Raw genomic sequence first — 17,634 nt, 5'->3', positions numbered from 1 at the left:
AATCTGTGTAGTATTTTTACTTAGCATAATTTGTTTTTTTACTTCACATATAATTTTGGTAAAAATTCAGTTAAATCTCCTGTACTTTTTACTAGGTACTAACATGCATTTTTGGCCAAAAAAAAACTGCATAAATCAACTACATTCTTATTAAATCTACTACTGAGCTTACACAACCATTTCTGGTAAAATCTGCATATACTTAATACCATATTTCGTCTATTGTATATACATTACTAGCGTAAAAATGCCTTATTAACCGCTTCCCTTAAAAAATTTTTTGAAAAAAAATTGCAAAAAATCATCACATTTTTTTATTTTATTATTAAATGCAACAAAATGAAACAAATCAAAATATGTAGGTTTTAAGTTGAATTTTTAATTTTTGAAGGTGTAAAAGCATTTATTTTTAATATTAGTTTACTATCCCGAGTTATCTCGGGCAAACGAAAAAAGTTAAATATTAATCTTTGTATGATAGTTTTTGAAACAAGGGACAACACAGAGTGATACCTGACGTTCTACACTGGTATCTGGTCTCTTTTCTTACTGGCTTACCGCTGGAATCTCTTTCACGGGAGCACAAAGTACACTGTTTCATTGGATTTAATATTTTTTATTTCTTTCCCAACCTTTTCATAATTACTATCTGAAAAATCATCACTTTCGCTATCTTCCATCATCGCCATTATTTTTTTTTTCCAACGCATGCATCCTTCTTTATACATTACTAATCTACAAGCCAACATATACTATACAATAGGGAAACACGCAACCAGGCCTTCCAAAAGAACCGCGCAACCAATAAAATTTGGCAAACTGCCAATCAAAGCTAAATATTTCCTTTCATTTCCTCCAGACCGAGTATAACAGTGATAAAAGAAATCGTACTAACAAATTCTGCTTCACCTGAGTTTTCTCGGGATAATAATTAACTGCAATATATACGAACCCGAGATAACTCGGGATAATCAGGGAAGCGGTTAAATGCATATGATTTTCATATACCTGCATATTTACAGTGACACATTTTATTGCATGCATGCGTTGAAATTTCCCATAATTTATTAGCTAAAATAAGAAACTAAAATGTTGTTCATTAAATCTATCCATTTTCTAAAAATGTAGGAATTAAATATTGGAATATTATATATTAAAGCAAGTCGTGCAATGAGAAATAGAAATAATTTTTAAATCATTGAAAATATAAAATTTATTTTAAAAAAATCAAATTTGATATTATGTACTGATTAAATATAAAATAAAATAACTCTTATATATTTTACCTTAAGAAAATCAAAAGAAATGAGACACCTACTTATTTTTCAGGCTACAACTTCGCAGTCAATTTCAAGTTAATTCACTTCATAAAAATATATAGCAATCTTCTTCATAGATAATCAATGCCTTCTTAATTAATGGTCATTTTATTTGAATAAATGTATTGTTTGGTTAATTGGTGTTTCACAGCACATGTATTTTTCATGCATAGTTAAACTTGCTAGAAATGTGCAAAAGAAAATTTCAAGTGCATTTGTTAAGCTAATACTTTAATGGTAGAAATAATTTGTATATTGAAAAATTATGTGCACTAACTGTTATTAACAAATTATACATAAATTAGAACTAGTGAATGCAGAGATTCTCTTTTTAGTTCATTACTATTTTTTTTTTTTTTTTTTTTTTGAAAAATATCCTTAATCATAAAATTTATTGTGCATTTCTGTTCAATTAAATTTTGTTCATGTTAGGTAACTTAACATAAATCATTATTATTACCTGATATTTTGATATCTAAGGCATGGATAGGTTAGGTTTCGAAAACTTGAATCAAAATAAATATGAAAGGGGAAACTTAAAAGAGCCATCACATAGCAGCGATTTTTTAATCCTTTATAACTCAGCATTTGATTTATGAAACATATCTGTAATCACTAAAAAATTAATTCGAATAATGCAGAATATCATTTAGTAAAAAGTGATTTGTTGATGAGTTCAGTGTTACACATAAGATTTCAAGAACTATAGATTGTAATTAATGAATGTGTATAATGTTATATATATATATATTCCTTATTAAGATAAAATACCTTTACATCTTATCTTTCTTATGAAATTAATTCAGAAAATGTGTACTGAAATCAAAACGATGAAGCCATGATATAATGATTTAAATTATCTGGTTTTACATTAAATTTCAGTTTTACAAGTCTTTTCACATATGCATAAACAATAGAAAAATTGAATGCTCTTTGTGTTCATTTTTCCAAATTCAGCATCTGAAAAAAAGTGAAGACAGTTAGTAAAAAAATTATTTTCAAAATATTAATAATTTGAAAAATGCTATAATTTTTTTTAATTTGAGTAATACAAAGTTATGTATTAAAGATTAAATTCAAGTGCTATAAACAAAATTGGCATAATCATTTTTATGAGAACAGTAAATACTAAAGTCTCAATCACATTATGTTTCGGCTACACAGGACTTGACGTTGAAAGGGACAATTCTCAGAACCTGCACAATTCCAGGAAACCCACATAACTAGGTTACCATTTTCACTTACTACAAAGATTTAAATGCCAAACACTAATCAATTATCACTCAGATTGGGATCATGTGATGCTTCAGAAGCAGAACTTTCGTCTTATTGGTTGTCTCTACCCGGGACTGAGGTCCAGCCGAGACAAAAATATCCTCTATATAATCCGGTGAGGTTTGAAAAATCCTGCGTAGCTGCAACATTGTTTCCGTAGCTAGGTGGGACTTCACTTCAGGTGGGGCTCTCTTGTTGTAGGAATCCTCCCGTTTAAACCAGTGCTACCAGAATCTCGTTTCTCAGAAAAGTCCCATCTAGCAGGGACTGTAGCCATGTGTGATAACCTCTTAATGTAGCAAGTGAATTTAATCTTTAAGCTACATGTGCTAATAAATAAGGAATACAAAATTATATACTTTTCTCTCTCACAACAATGTAAACAATTGCTTAAAAACAAAAGTTCCTTTCTCACTGTCAGATAAAGTAATGAAATGAAAAACGCCACCTCATTTCATTTTAGAAATATTCAGCTCTATTTAATATGCCCCAAAATATCTTTCATATTATCCTTATCTTAAGTCTTTTCTTCTTCTTCTTCTTTTTTTTTTTTTTTTTTTTTTTTTTTTTAAAAACTCTGAGCATATTTTAGATGTTTATTTAAAGATAATACTAAAACATGTAGCCTCTTCAATACCTGAGAAAGGACAGCTTCATAGTGGTAGCAACACCTTTGTACAAGCTGGCCACTATCTGAAAACAATCTTCGTAAAAAGGTTTTCCAATCCTTATAAAGACCATTTTCTTAACTTCTAAAGAGCAGTCTTCATAATAGTATTTCATGTGCTTGCTATCTAGGTAGTAAACTTTTGAATTAAGTTGTTTTGCTATTCTGATTAGCACAAAAAAAAATGAAAAATTTACAACAGCACCTGGCATAAAAGTGCCCACACAGGACAGGTAACTTTTTTCACATTCAAAATTCATCTGGATAAAATGTGTACCTTTATGCCAGCATGCTATTATGAAGGTTGATTGTAACTGTAAGTATGAAATTTTGAATATGGACCAAATCGCATAAAAGTGCAAACATCATTATGAAGGCATTTCTACAATAAGAGCAAACAGTATTGAAATGATAGCATTTACTACTTTAAGCCCACTGCAAGGTCAGTTACTAAATCCTAAAATCTGTTAAAATTAGCTTAATCTGTATTTTCACTAGGAATGTTTACTTTATAATACAGTAAATATGTTAAATCAAGTATAATACCGTAAATATGTACAATAATATGTTAAATCAAGTTTAATCTGTGGAATAGAAAGACTTTTTTTTAAACTTCAACAATATTTGAGTACTAATAAATTACTTTAAAATATGTAAATCATCTTTTATTTAATAAACATAAATTATAATATATGCACATCATTTGCAATAAGTACAGTTATAGAAAATTTTGGGGAAAGTTTCTGCATATTATTTTCTTTTACAAAAAGTACCTTTTGTCAGACACCGGTGTGGTAATTTTCCTCCCGCAAACCTATATACAAAGTTCAAGGAGGCAGTGTTTTCATTCCAAAAATTGAATAATGAGTTTTCAGTGAATAAGCACAAATTACGATCCCCACAACATATTTTTACAATGATGTCTGTTTGTGCGGCTGTATGTGGGATGATTGTTTTGTCCGCCATCACTCTTATATGAAACTTCTAAAAATTTCTATTTGTCAGTATATTTAAGCTTTCTTCATTCATATGAAGAGTTGATTAGATTTGGGGTAAAATTGGACAACCAGAAATAATATTTTACAGAAGTCCATAACAGTTTTTAATGGAGAACCAACAGAAAGGACATAATAATTTTGATGAAAAACTATTAAATTATAATACAAAGTTCCAGTTTTAATATTTAAGACTAAAACTGAAACTTTGTATTATAAACTTTTAAAGCATTTCAGTTTTAGTATTTAAGACTTTATCAATGGAAGCAACATAGTGGATTTTTGCTAAAATTGATAAACAGAAAATGATACTTTACTTGAAACTCTGAACAGACTTTCATAAAAAAATGAGCTAAATTAATCTTATCAAATTTTATATCTAAAATAATTCAAGAACTATTTTAGATATTAAATTTGAGAAGTAAATAGTAAGTAAATGTAATGTGTTGTTCTCAAATTACACATATTCTCAGAGTTATGCTAAATGCACCAAGAATTAGTTCATTATGAAGCAATGAGTATTAGCTTCAGTCCTCAATTTTGTGTCAAATCACTTTTCAAATGAAAAAATGCTGCCACCAAAAGCTATTGGTATGTATTATTCCTTAATTAAAAAATATAGTGAACATAAAAAAATGACAACAATTAGCAGTATTGGGAATTCGCTAAAGATATACTGATTTTAAAGCTTTTGTTGTTGAATTGTATGTGGTGTAAAGGCAAAGAAAGTAATGTTTAGTAAGTAAAGTTAAAATAGCAAATAAAAATTTTTGTTTTTCTTGTGAAGACAACTGAACACTTGTATGTTTATACCAAAAACTAAGAAAAGGCTGAAAACGAAAAGTATGGCAATACTTAATACTTTATCAAGAAATCTAACATGCTGCTTTTAAAAATTTTGCTACTGTTGAGTCACTAATTTGTGAATCCAAAATACTCTATGACCGCAGGATGTACTATAACTGATGTAATATTTTCAAATCAAAGCATGAGAAAGATGTGTACATGAGAAGTATAATCTTAATTGTCCATTATATGGGAGAATAAAATACTAAAAAATGAATTGTGTACTTAATTAACACTGAGCCATAATGTACATAAATTACATTTTATTTACTTATGATCAACCAGAAGTGAAAGCTTATTTAAAGCTCATTGCTATTCTGCCAATTACATGGAAATGGCAGGAAATCGTGTGCTGTCCACATGAGATTTTCTAGAATGAGTATAAACTTTTACTGATTATAATTGTATAAACTGTAGAATACAAGATTGATTTTTTTTTAATTTTAAAATACTATAACATGAAAATTTGTTATAATTTAAAATACTTCTGCAACTAGATGTATGTCTATAATCAATGATTGAGAAAAGATTGATTGGTGATTAAAAGTCACTCGAGAAGTAAAATACTCTTATTTTTAGCTTCAAGAAAAATCATTAAAAGTAGCCTGTAATGTATTAAAACAAAGATAAGAATACCTTGAAAATACACATACTGTCATTAAAATTTTGTCTAAATATATGTCATGTTTGAATTTTAGGCATATCAGAGTGATAATTTTTATAATTAAATGCAAGGAAAGGTATGTAAGTTAATAACATGACCAATAACACATTTTGCTTTGAAAATATTTAGAATGTAATATGATACAAGAATATAACAACTTCATTTTTGCTAAATGACCTTAAAGATTTTATAAAAATGTTGTAGTTCAAAAGCATAGAAACAATAATTCATTCCCAGAATTTCAATTTTCATATCTCATAGTTGTGTAGGAATTAAATCAGTCAGGTTATTTATTGGATGTCTTAAAAGCTCAGAAACAATGTAATGGAGAAAAAACTCATTTCTGAGATCTCTGAAAATACTTAAACTTATTTACTTTAAATATTTCCATCATTGCAAATGTGGTATACTGTTTTGTTACCATGTTGGAAATCATTAAACATTTATGAACAATATTACGTTTAATGAATGCTTATTAAAAGTTACTAACTGTACTTTCTTTATCACTAGTTTGAACCGTTCATTTGATATATATAGGCAGATTAATTATTGCTAAACTGTGTCTGAATATTTTTGGGTATGAAGTGTGATATTTATATTTAGATCAAATATAATCAAACAGTGATTTTAAAAAGCGAGTTCTTAAAAAAATCTATGATATCAGTTCTTATGTAAAACTTTTAAATACATTAACATAATGCAAGCATGTTATAAAGTCTTTATTTTCATCATGTTTACTTTTCTGATTAAAATTTTTTTTTCTGTTTTTGGCAGGATGTTATAGAGTGTGATTTCCTAACAGTAGATATTCTTGAAAAGCCAACAGGTGAAAATTCAACTATTTCCTACAAGCCATGTTTTCATGCAGAAAGTTTTGATATCGTTGTGTTCTCATTGGTCTTGGAATATGTACCTGCTCCTAAGCAAAGAGCAGTTTTTTGTGTTAAGGCATGGAAACTTTTAAAGCAGAATGGTTTATTTATCATTATAACACCTGATTCTAAAAGTGTGCATCATAATGCCCCTATGATGAAAAGCTGGAAATCAGCTTTGGAAAGAATTGGTTTCTTTCGTGTGAAATATGATAAACTCCAACATCTACATTGCATGGCTTTCAGAAAAATGCAGAGTTCTCAAATATATGATTCCTCATTCTATGATTCCATATCAGAACTTTTATACATACCACAAGATTTTATTGTGTATTCTGAAACAAAAGTTGTTGAAAGGACAGAAGCAGAAGATTTCGATATATATAGTGGCTTTCTAGAACTGCCAGAAGAAAATGTGTTTTAAGTAATTTTCTTTCACTTAATGACATGTATTTTTGTAATGCATCTTAATTTTTAAGAAAAAGGATACTAAAAATTAATTTTGAAATGATGTAGAAACTGGTGTAAGTAGTATGATGGAGTAAGTTTATTTTTTGTTTAGTCGTATAAACACACTTCCTGCCATTAAAATTGCTACACGATGAATGCAGCGTGCAACAAGTGTCAATTTCAAGAAAGGTACTACATGCTTGAATATGCGGATGATTAGCATGCCAGCAGATGCAGAAAGCAGGGGCAGTGGACGGTCGTTAATTCGAACTAATCCAAAGACCACCAATAACTTATATTGGAATTAATGTTAAAAATATCTCGTTAATTCAAACTAAATTTTTATCACTTTGGTTACTTCAAACTAAAAATTTGACACAAAAAATTTCTTTTTCCTCATTTAATGAAGAAAATACACACTATTATTTTTTTTGTGTCAAAATCTTTTTTTTTTTTTTTTTTTTTTTTTTAAATTTGTGAAGAGGCATATGCCTGCATTCCTAGACTATTGCATTTCCACTTAACATTAGTGAGTATTGTCCTACTGTCCACCTCTTATCAGTGCTTAATGGGCAAAGCTCCCTGACCTAACTTTTCTTTTGATTCATTCAGAACCCTTTATGAATGGGTAGAGGTAGGGGGAATCGTTTGTTTATTTGTTGTCAGTCTTTTTAGAATTTCAGAAAACCATTCCTTACTACAGATTCTACAGAGCTGCATCAGTTATGCCTGCAGTGCACACAAGATAATGTGCTCTGGTTTTTCTTCCTCAGTGTGTGGTGTGAATGTGTAAAATTTCAGGATGTTTACATCGTGGGAGGTACAAAATTCTAACTTTGGAGACAAAGGTAGAAATTTTAAAGAAAGTGGAGAATGGCAAATATAAAACAATTACAATTTAGATTTATGGGGAAAATTAGAATTTGCTAGAGGAAGGAAATACATGAGAAATGCATCTGAAAAAATCTAGAAAAAGCTTTATTGCTATGGTTCTAGGGGGCTAAATCATGAAATTTTCCCTTAAATGGACCCCTGTTGCAGACAAAGGCTAATGAACTGGCAAGTCAAATAGGTATTCAAAATTTTTTTAAGTGCAGTGATGAATCGCTTGCTCAATTTAAGTCGAGGCACAATATTTCTTATCAAAATGTGTGTGGCCAAAGCTGTGATGTAAATGAAAATGTATGCACTAATTTCAGTAGGAAAGTGACAGGGCTTTTCTCTACTTACCTGCCGAGAGATATTTTTAATGCAGATGAAACTACATTTTTTCATATAAACTCTTGCCAAACAAGACATTGCAGTTTAAAGAGGATGCTTGTGCAGTAAACAGAGGATTACTGCTAATGTGGATGGGAGCGAAAAGCTTAAATGATTAGTGATTGGAAAGGCCAAGAATTCATTGTGTTTTAAATGAATTTGAACACTGCCAGTAGATTATGTATCCAATGCAAAAGCATGGATGACAGGCGCCATCTTCATTAACAGTTTAAAAAGAATATATAAGCAATTTTCGAGGGAAAGTGTATAATTCTTTTATTTGTGGATAATGCTACTTGCCACAGTAACCTCATGGAACTGAGTTTCATATAGGTTGAATATTTGCGGCCAATCACAACTATGAACCTACAACCAGTAGATCAAGAAATCATCCAGAATCTTAAAACAAATTAGAGACTCTTACAAAAAATAATTTTGTCTTTAGACTGTGGTGAAAACTATGAGATTACTCTGCTGGCAGCTATAAACGATTTATATGCCACATCGGAGGCTGTTAAAGAAAGCACAATTAGTAATTGTTTTTGTCATGCTAAATTCATGCATGTGAAAGAGAACAGTTATATTTAATAATGTGACGATATTGATAGAGCTTTTCCTGAATTCAAAAACTTTAAATGTTATGAAGTTACATTTTCTGATTATGTAAGGAATGAAGACTTGGAACTCTATGGAAAACTGGGCGACGATGGCATAATAAAAGCTATCTGAGAAGATGAAAAAAAAGACCTTATTGGATCCAGAAGAGAATCCATAGACTGTGTCCTAATAATCAAGCCATAATGGACTCAATAAAATTTCTGAAAGTGAGATGAAGTGTTTACTTCAAATCGAGAAGCTGGCTCAAAAATGTAGGCATAATAAACAAAACCAAACATCCATTTTACGGTTTTCCCAAAAGTGTAATTCGTATTTTTAATTAAAGTTTTCTTTCTACTGCATATCTCCTGCTTCATCTTATGATAAAGGCAAGTTTTTATTGCATTTTAATATGTTTAGCATAGTGTAATATACGAGGGCCATCCAGGAAGTAGATTACGTTTCCGTCTGTGTCCGCTAGGGGCGGGGCTAGCGCGGCCATCTTGGGGTCAGAGCGTTGCGCAGCTCAATCTGCATCTAGCCGTGCTAGTGAGAGGTTCGTGCTGTGCTCCGTTCAGATACTGTGACGGTTTGAAATGTCTGCGTTAATTGAAAATCCCGCGAGCTGCGAGGTGCGCTCAGTAATAAGGTTTCTGACTGCAAAAAACTGTAAACCGATAGAAATCTATTGGCAGCTTCGTGAAGTGTATGGGGACAACATTATCACTGAAGGTGGAGTGCGTCAGTGGGTCATAAGATTTCAAAATGGCCGAACCAATGTTCACGACGAAGATCGAAGTGGGAGACCCAGCATAGTGACCGCCGAACTTCTCGAAAAAGTCGATGCTAAAGTCCGTGAAAATCGAAATTTCACAATAACGGAACTTTCTTTGAGTTTTCCACAAATTTCGCGAAGTTTGTTGCACGAAATCATCAGTGAAAAGCTTGGTTACCACAAGTTTTGTGCAAGATGGGTTCCAAAAATCTTGACAGAGGACCACAAAAATCAGCGAATGGCTGCAGCGTTGAACTTTTTGGACGCTTACCATAAGGATGGTGACTCTTTACTCGATCGCATCGTTACTGGTGACGAAACATGGGTGACCTATTCCCTATTCCCAGCAATGAAGAAGTGGCTGGCTATGCAGCGTTTTGATGACGACGCACAGCTGCAAGAAGAGGTAACGAAGTGGTTGAAGGCACAGGCGGCCGAATTTTTCGACGAAGGAATTTCCAAGCTCGTACATCGCTACGATAAATGCCTTAATTTGTATCGTGACTATGTAGAAAAGTAGTATTTGAGTGTGGCTTTCATCTGTATATAATAAAATTTGTTTCCTATACTTTGTTTATTTTTTTATTCCAAAACGTAATCTACTTTCTGGATAGCCCTCGTATTTTCTGGGATTATAAATAGTAGGAGATTTTCTTCTTCAGTGATACACTTTTAAAGTTGTATTTTCTTTTAACATCGGATATAATTCTTTTTTCTTTGAACCTTTCGCTTCGAATTAACGAGTATCCACTATGTATGTAACTCCATCCACATTCTATACAGGGTGATTCGCTACCAGTGCAACAAACTTGCAGGAGGTGTACAGTGCATAAAGACGAATCGGAATCACATAACATTCCTTGCAGAGTCTGAAAACCTTCTACCCAAGCTACATTTAAAAGAAGCAAAGAAAGGAACAGAAACGCCACATTAGTGTAATAGAATTTATTTTATTACAAGTTTTTAATTGGCAAAACACTAAATGCTAGAGAAGATATTCGAAATGGCATCCAGAAGCAGTCACGGCGGCGCCGTATGGAATTCTTAATGTTCTGGAAAAGTCTTAATGCATCTTCTTATCTCCCTGGGCAGCTATAGAAATGCAAGTGACGAGGTCTTCAACTGAATCTACAGCGGTCTCCTACACCAATGCCTTCATTTGACTTCACAGGTCTAGATATGATAGGTGTGACAATCTAGCCATGGAGGTAAGAAAGGAAGAAGGGGCCAGCTCGGGATTACAAGTGAAGACTGCTCCGAAGCTTCGGTCTGCAGATGGGGTGTTTTTTATTTACATTCAGAAGCTCCCTTGAAAGCACTTAGATGGTATTTCAACTCACGACAGTTCCATACAAATTTAAAAAATTTAAAAAAATTTCCACGTAAAAGAGACATTCATTGTATGATGGATAATAGCAATTTGTATAGTTTAGTGACATTTACCCAAAAATCACATCTTGGTTATTTTTCAATAACTAACAACAGCGATTTTGATTATGAATTTGTTTTATAAAATTCTAAGCTGTTTAACTACAAAAATATAGATTTTAGCAAAAATATTATGCTTAAAGAATGAAAAATACCTTACGGTACCTTTAAAATCATATGCGTCTTTCGATACCTTTGATAGAGTATTCGCTACTTTTATTTTATGTTCCAGACGCCAAAATGTTTTTAATTAATTAATTTTTTGTCATCCACATGTTATTGTAACAAGTACTTTTTTAAAAATTTTAGAGGAGAGGCTTTATGGTTGCTCATTTTAAAGTCGTTATTTTATTTTTATATAACTGAAAAATAATCACTTTGGGTTTAGACTTTTTACTTATTTGGGTAAATTAAAAAATAAAATTACCACCAAATGCTGCAATCCTCGTCAAAATTAATAAATAGACACATAGATATGCCAATAAGTTAACATTTCCTTGATTTGTAACTGCACATTTGTGTAAAATTATGTACAGTTTTACACAAATGTGTGGAACAGAAGATGGATATATTTGCGAATTCGGTGGGAGTACCATGTGCAGCTAAGATGATCTGACTATGTGAACATGCCACATCATCAAGACAGCTTAGTAAGAATTTGAAAATAGGGTAATCGATGGAGGTGAAAACATTTGTGTATTCTGCCAAAGGAGGTCTGATCATGAATGGTCCTCTTATTGGTTCCAGATTTTTAAATGTTTCCCCACTTAAGTCTTTTTTTTCTAGGAAATTCGAGGTTCATGCTCGCTTCTTAATGTACCCAAATCTCATTCATAGACAAAGAATAGCTAACTGGAGCATATTACAATATTTGCTCTCAGTATCATAATTTAAAAAGTGGCAAAATTTGATTATCTCGTGGAGGAGGCTTCCCTGAAATGTTATGTAGATAATAGTTACTCTTGGTTAAAAAGTTTTCCATTAAGGCATCCCTTCCGAGGCTGATAATCTTTTCTCCTTTGCAATAATCAATAAAGTAAGCAATCAGTCAGACTTCATGTATAATTTTTTATGTGAAACTGGTCACATCTGCATTATACACAAGAAAAACACTACAAAAATCTCTTGCATTAAAACATGCATCAATTTCTTCTTACAATGTCTTATCATTTCTTAATTGCGTTTTTATTTATTATGAACGTTTTTTCAGTTTTAAAGAAACTAGTATATGTTCCACGAAGTTAAATGATTTAATCTTTCCGATGGGAATAATTAATTATATGTACAATATCGAAATAGATTTTCATGTACCTATTGTAATAAACCCCTAGTTTTCTGTGTCCTTCCAAGCATCTTATCTGAATTTAATTTAAAATGAAACAAAAATTATATAATCGATTCTGCCACTGATTGGTCTATGTGCATACACATGTATATGTGCGAATGTAAATAATATTTCATTCCACTCAGTTATCCTATCTTTCTGTCAGGCTGCATGGGCCTTTAAAAAGTCCTCTACGAAGGTTTTCTTCTCTTGACAAAAAGCTCTCGCTCTCTTTGATTAACTAGTTATGCATTACAGCTGATGCAGATTTCATTAAAATGATTATGTAGATATACATCAGAGGGGAAATATATAACCTAGGCCGAATTTACTAAGTTCTAAAGTAAATATGCATAAAATTAAAGGATAAACTACTGTCCTGCATTATTTTCTATTAAGACTATTTGTATTGATTAGTTTGCAGCTTTCATTGGAACTATTGCTCTTTTTTAGGATCCAAAGATAAGGAAGTAGCAGAGGATAAGAAGGGCAGCCACTGTGGAATCTCCAAGAGTAAATAAGGGACCACTGGAAGATGCAGGTGAAAAAGAGAGACGCTACCTGAAGAACATAAAGATTCTGAATCAGAAGGTATAAAAAAATCGCAGATTTTAACTGCATTATTGTGGAGTTAAAGCTAAAGAAGTTCATGAGTGAAGATGTCCTTCATGTACTGCAAATGACAACTGGTCCCTCTGCAAAACTTTTTAATCGACAATTATAAAAATTAAAACATGAAGTCCAGCCAAATAAATATTCAGCTGACCTGAGGAAATTCACTCTTACTCTGCATTTTTATTCCGCATGAGCTTACAGATATATTAGAAAATGTTTCAGTTGCAATCTTCCACATCCCGGAACTATTTCAAAATGGTATAAACACATTGATGGGTCACCTGGTTTCACAACTGAAGCTGTCATTGTGCTGGCTGCTAAAGCAAAACAATGTAGACACCCATTAATATGCTCCCTTATTGTTGATGAAATGTGCATACGTCAACATGTTGAATATAACAATGGGAAAATGTATGAGTATGTGGATATGGATTGCGATATTAAGGATGATTTGCTGCTACTGGCAAAAGAATCTCTAGTTGTTATGGTTGTAGAAATCAATCAAAGTTGGAAATTGTCTGTTGGGTATTTTTTGATGTTCTGGATTCTAACCAGAAGGCTGTTCTTGTGAAGCACTGTTTATCATTAATACATTCTTCAAACGTGTATATTGCAGCAATGACTTTTGATGGTTTAAGTATGGCACAAAATTTAGGCTGTGATTTGAAACAGCTAAAAACATCATTTAAGCACCCTACTGCTGAATATGAAATACATGTATTTCTAGATCCCTGTCACACGTTAAAGCTTGTACGAAACACATTAGAAGATAAGAAACAAACTAAGACCCTCGCACATAAGTTTCTTAAAAAAGAAAATGAAAGTGAGCTTGGCAGCCCAAATTCTAAGTAGGTCTGTGGCTGATGCAATTCAATTCTGTGAAAACGAATTAAAAATGGAAGACTTTAAAGGATCTGAAGATACAGTTGTGTTCATTAGGATTATTAATGATCTTTTTGATATTCTGAATTCAAGGTGTATTCGCCAAACTGGTGCAAAGAAAGCATTATGTTTGGAAAACTGGGAAACTACATTGAAGGCCTCATTCAATTGAAACAGCGATGATCGCTCAAACAGCAATCGTATCAAGCATTAGCGATCGCTTTTGAAAACAAGTGATTTTTTGTATTCATTTGAAACACTTCCCTACCAGTCGAACTCGTAGGGGTTGCCAGAGGTTACTTGATGCATGATGCTGTTTGTCACGTGGTCGGAAGTTGCGTTGGTTTAGAAATAACCAATAAAAGAGCTACTAGATGTGCAGGTTGACTCCTCATAACAGTTCTTTAGGGTTGCAGCTCAGGTTTGGTGTGCCCTCTTTGGCTTTTCAGCGCTATTGTTTCAAATTTTTATCCATGAAAATTCTTCAGAGGTATCATTTTATTTTAATTCCTTTATGAAAACAGCTAAGAGACACATTCCATTTACATAAATCATATACATGTGAAAAATATAGGTCAAGTAAGTTTTAAGTGCATACTGAAAAAAAGTGATTCAAAAAACCTTTTAAAGCAAAAAAGAAAAATGTACCTAGTTCTATTAATAACTCAAAAAATACAATGTAATATATTCTAAAAGGAAAATTATATAATACATAATGATGTAAATTACATATATTTAATAAATACATAAAACTCTATAATGAATAATGTTCATAACTATATAATAAACACCAACACATATCACATCATGGTACATAACACTGCTATGAAAGGAAGAATTTTTAATTAGAAACATACCTTTTACATTTATTCGATAACATAGACGAATAAAGCATAAAGATGACAAGAAGTTATGAAAACACATTATGCAACTTAAGAAACAGTAAGAAGCCTTTTAAGTTATTGTAATATCATAAGGCACCTGATTAGGAAGTAAATATCATTTTTTCATTCTTTTACATCAGTAATAAGTTTTTCATTAAAAACTTTAGCAGTGAAAGCCAAATCAAATTTATTATTAGCGTTTCTGATACAAGGTCACACAAAAATAAACTTGATTTAGCAAATTTCTAAAACATTAAAATCAAAAGTAGTAAATTACAGTAACATATATTATTAAATTATTTTAATTACACATAAAAATTGTCTGAATTAAATAAAGAATAAGTGACTAAGCTTGTACAGCATTTTCAAACATATTTTATGTTGATACATTGGAAATAAATTGTCAGCAATCGCAGTTAAATGAAAGCGCTGAAAATATAGTCTACATGATGTATAAATACGGTCAAAATTATTCGTTAAATACCTAAATTGATGCTTACCTTCTTCAAAATGAATATAAATACGATATATTTATGTTACTTTAAGGGAAACATTATATAATGCATAATTTCAATCATATTATCCAATGTTTAATTTTTTTTTTTTTTTACATTGGAGGCCGACTGACAGATTTGGTGACAATATAATAGGGTAAAAAAATAACATAAGATTTTAAACACCATGAATCCCGCATTAAAATTTAAATAAAAAGTGCACTTCATAGTTATAATCACGCACAAAATTGAAATCAAATGTAAAATATAATTATTTAAACTTTGTCTTTTTGCGATAATAACAATAAAAAAAATCACATCAGCATCTACTTATCGCTGTCGGCATCTGTGTATTGACTATACACATTCTGATATTCATTTTGTACGTATAAATCAGTTTGTCATTAATTGCAATACTTAAATGATAATACACATTTCGCTGAAACATGAACACTTATTTTTTAACAATTATGAAAACATACGAAGCTGAACTTACTTCAAAAGCGCACGGTCTTGCCATCGGAATCTATTCCAAAAGACAAGAATTAATTACCCATTTTCTTCGTATTTCTTCATTTCTCAGGAAACAGAACTTACTAAAGTTATTTCTGGAACGATATGAATAATTTGATGCAGTGCATACACGCATATTTTTTGGAATTAGGTAGCAATCCATCACCACAAATGTAAACAACACAACACTAAATCAATGTCTACTAGCAACAAGTGCCCTTAATTTGGATACAACACAGATGATGAGTCGGCTCCCCTTGCTAGGATCCTTATACACCTTATACTTTGATATAAGTTGCTGCTCACTCAGCAGATCTAAAGCATTTTCTTTAGCACACTTGATTTCTGTCCTCGTGAAAGCACAAACAACACAGCCGCCATATTGATTCGATCATTTTTCGCTGCGGAATGATGGGTTCCAAGTGATCACTATGAGAACGATCGATCGCGAGCTCAAAGTGATCGTTATGTTTCAATTGAATACCAAAACAGCAAAATCAATCGGAACTGATGACATACGACAACTAACGATCACTAAATGTTTTAATAGAATGAGGCCTTAAAATTTTTTAACTATGCTGATCATTAATAATGATCATATCTCTGGATTAAAAACAGTAAGAAATGGATCATTATTATTAGACTCAAATAGGAAAACGGCCTTTCTTGGTTTTAAAGTCTGCATCAAAAGCTTAATTTGTTTTCTTCTTTAGCATTATCAAGAAAAACACCTCTGAAATACATCCCAACTTATAAAGTAAGCCAGGATCACCTAGAGTTATTTTGTGTTAGACTCTACGGTGAATTTAATAACAATCCAACTGCTCGACAGTTCTCTTTCAGCTTATAAAAAAATGTTAGTAAAGCGAAGATAAAAAGTTCCTCCAACAGTAATTGCCCTCCTGAGGTAAATATACCAATACTCAATATCAGCAGCTTCATCTCGCCTGGAACAAACTATTAACTTAACATCAATGAAACATCGTCTCCAAGATGATGAATTCGTCACCTATAGCTATTAATCCTGAAGAACAGGATTACATATTTTATCCAAATGCTTTACCAAATAGTTTATTACATATATGGTTATGTGGTCCACAGAATTTCTGAAAAAATTAAATGTGCTTCTTCTGTAAGTGCATTATATGGGCAGCAGTCTGCTGTCTGTTACAAATCTCTTTGTTATAAAAGATACTTAATTTATCCATCAACTGATGTTTTTAAAATTTGCAAATCCTGCAAAGAAGCATTTAGGTATGTTTTGAATTTGAATGGTGGAAAAATTATTAAGCAGAAATACAACACTTTAAGAGTAGAAATACTAGTAGTAAATAAACTGGAAGGAAAAAGCCTGTTCACATCTTTAAATGAACATTTGCTTGAAATTGACCCAGTCCATAACCACATTTTACATTTCATAAGAGCAATCATTAAACAATATTTGCAAATAAGATACGCTTATTTTCGCAAAAATATTGTAAATAATTCAGTACCTATGCATCAGTTGTATACAAAATTTATCTTCTTTCATGGTCAGTGATTAATAGAGTTGTAAGGAAAAAAAATAAAGTTCTGTCTCTCTTTTTTATGATTTTATTTACCAACATGTTTAACTGATGACTAAATGTAATACAAAATTATGAAAGAAAAATCTTTGTTATTCAATACATATACTTGAGTAGTGAAGTTTCAAGACATGAAAATGTGTTATTAATCGGTATATCAATATACTTTGTATATTGTTACCTTCTGGATTACCTCACTGTATGAAAAT

The 17,634-nt window shown here is 31.4% G+C and overlaps 1 protein-coding gene and 1 long non-coding RNA gene across 5 annotated transcripts in view; one reads left to right on the top strand and one right to left on the bottom strand.

The window, feature by feature from the left end:
- Nucleotides 1–17,443, top strand: part of Samtor (S-adenosylmethionine sensor upstream of TORC1) — a 41,092-nt gene extending 23,649 nt beyond the window's left edge. The window contains exons 5-6 of one of the 4 annotated variants that reach the window (XM_035351692.2): nucleotides 6,541–6,592; nucleotides 12,926–17,443. In XM_035351692.2, coding sequence (XP_035207583.1) covers nucleotides 6,541–6,592; nucleotides 12,926–12,993 — 120 coding nt within the window. In that variant the 3' untranslated portion in view covers nucleotides 12,994–17,443. Of the gene's footprint in view, nucleotides 1–6,540; nucleotides 9,324–12,925 lie in introns of those variants that run through there. The other 3 variants (XM_035351689.2, XM_035351690.2, XM_035351691.2) reach the window with 3 other exon arrangements.
- Nucleotides 2,157–17,634, bottom strand: part of LOC146992769 (uncharacterized) — a 108,651-nt gene continuing 93,173 nt past the window's right edge. The window contains exon 2 of the long non-coding RNA XR_015039181.1: nucleotides 2,157–2,279. This is a non-coding gene — a long non-coding RNA (uncharacterized LOC146992769). The remainder of the gene's footprint in view (nucleotides 2,280–17,634) is intronic.

Source organism: Stegodyphus dumicola, chromosome X2 (assembly GCF_044657685.1).
Source record: "Stegodyphus dumicola isolate Sdum_Otavi_A_Nest chromosome X2, ASM4465768v1".
Classification (NCBI taxonomy): domain Eukaryota; kingdom Metazoa; phylum Arthropoda; class Arachnida; order Araneae; family Eresidae; genus Stegodyphus; species Stegodyphus dumicola.
Note: the sequence above shows the minus strand (reverse complement) of the source record. Positions and strands in the feature narration are given on the sequence as shown.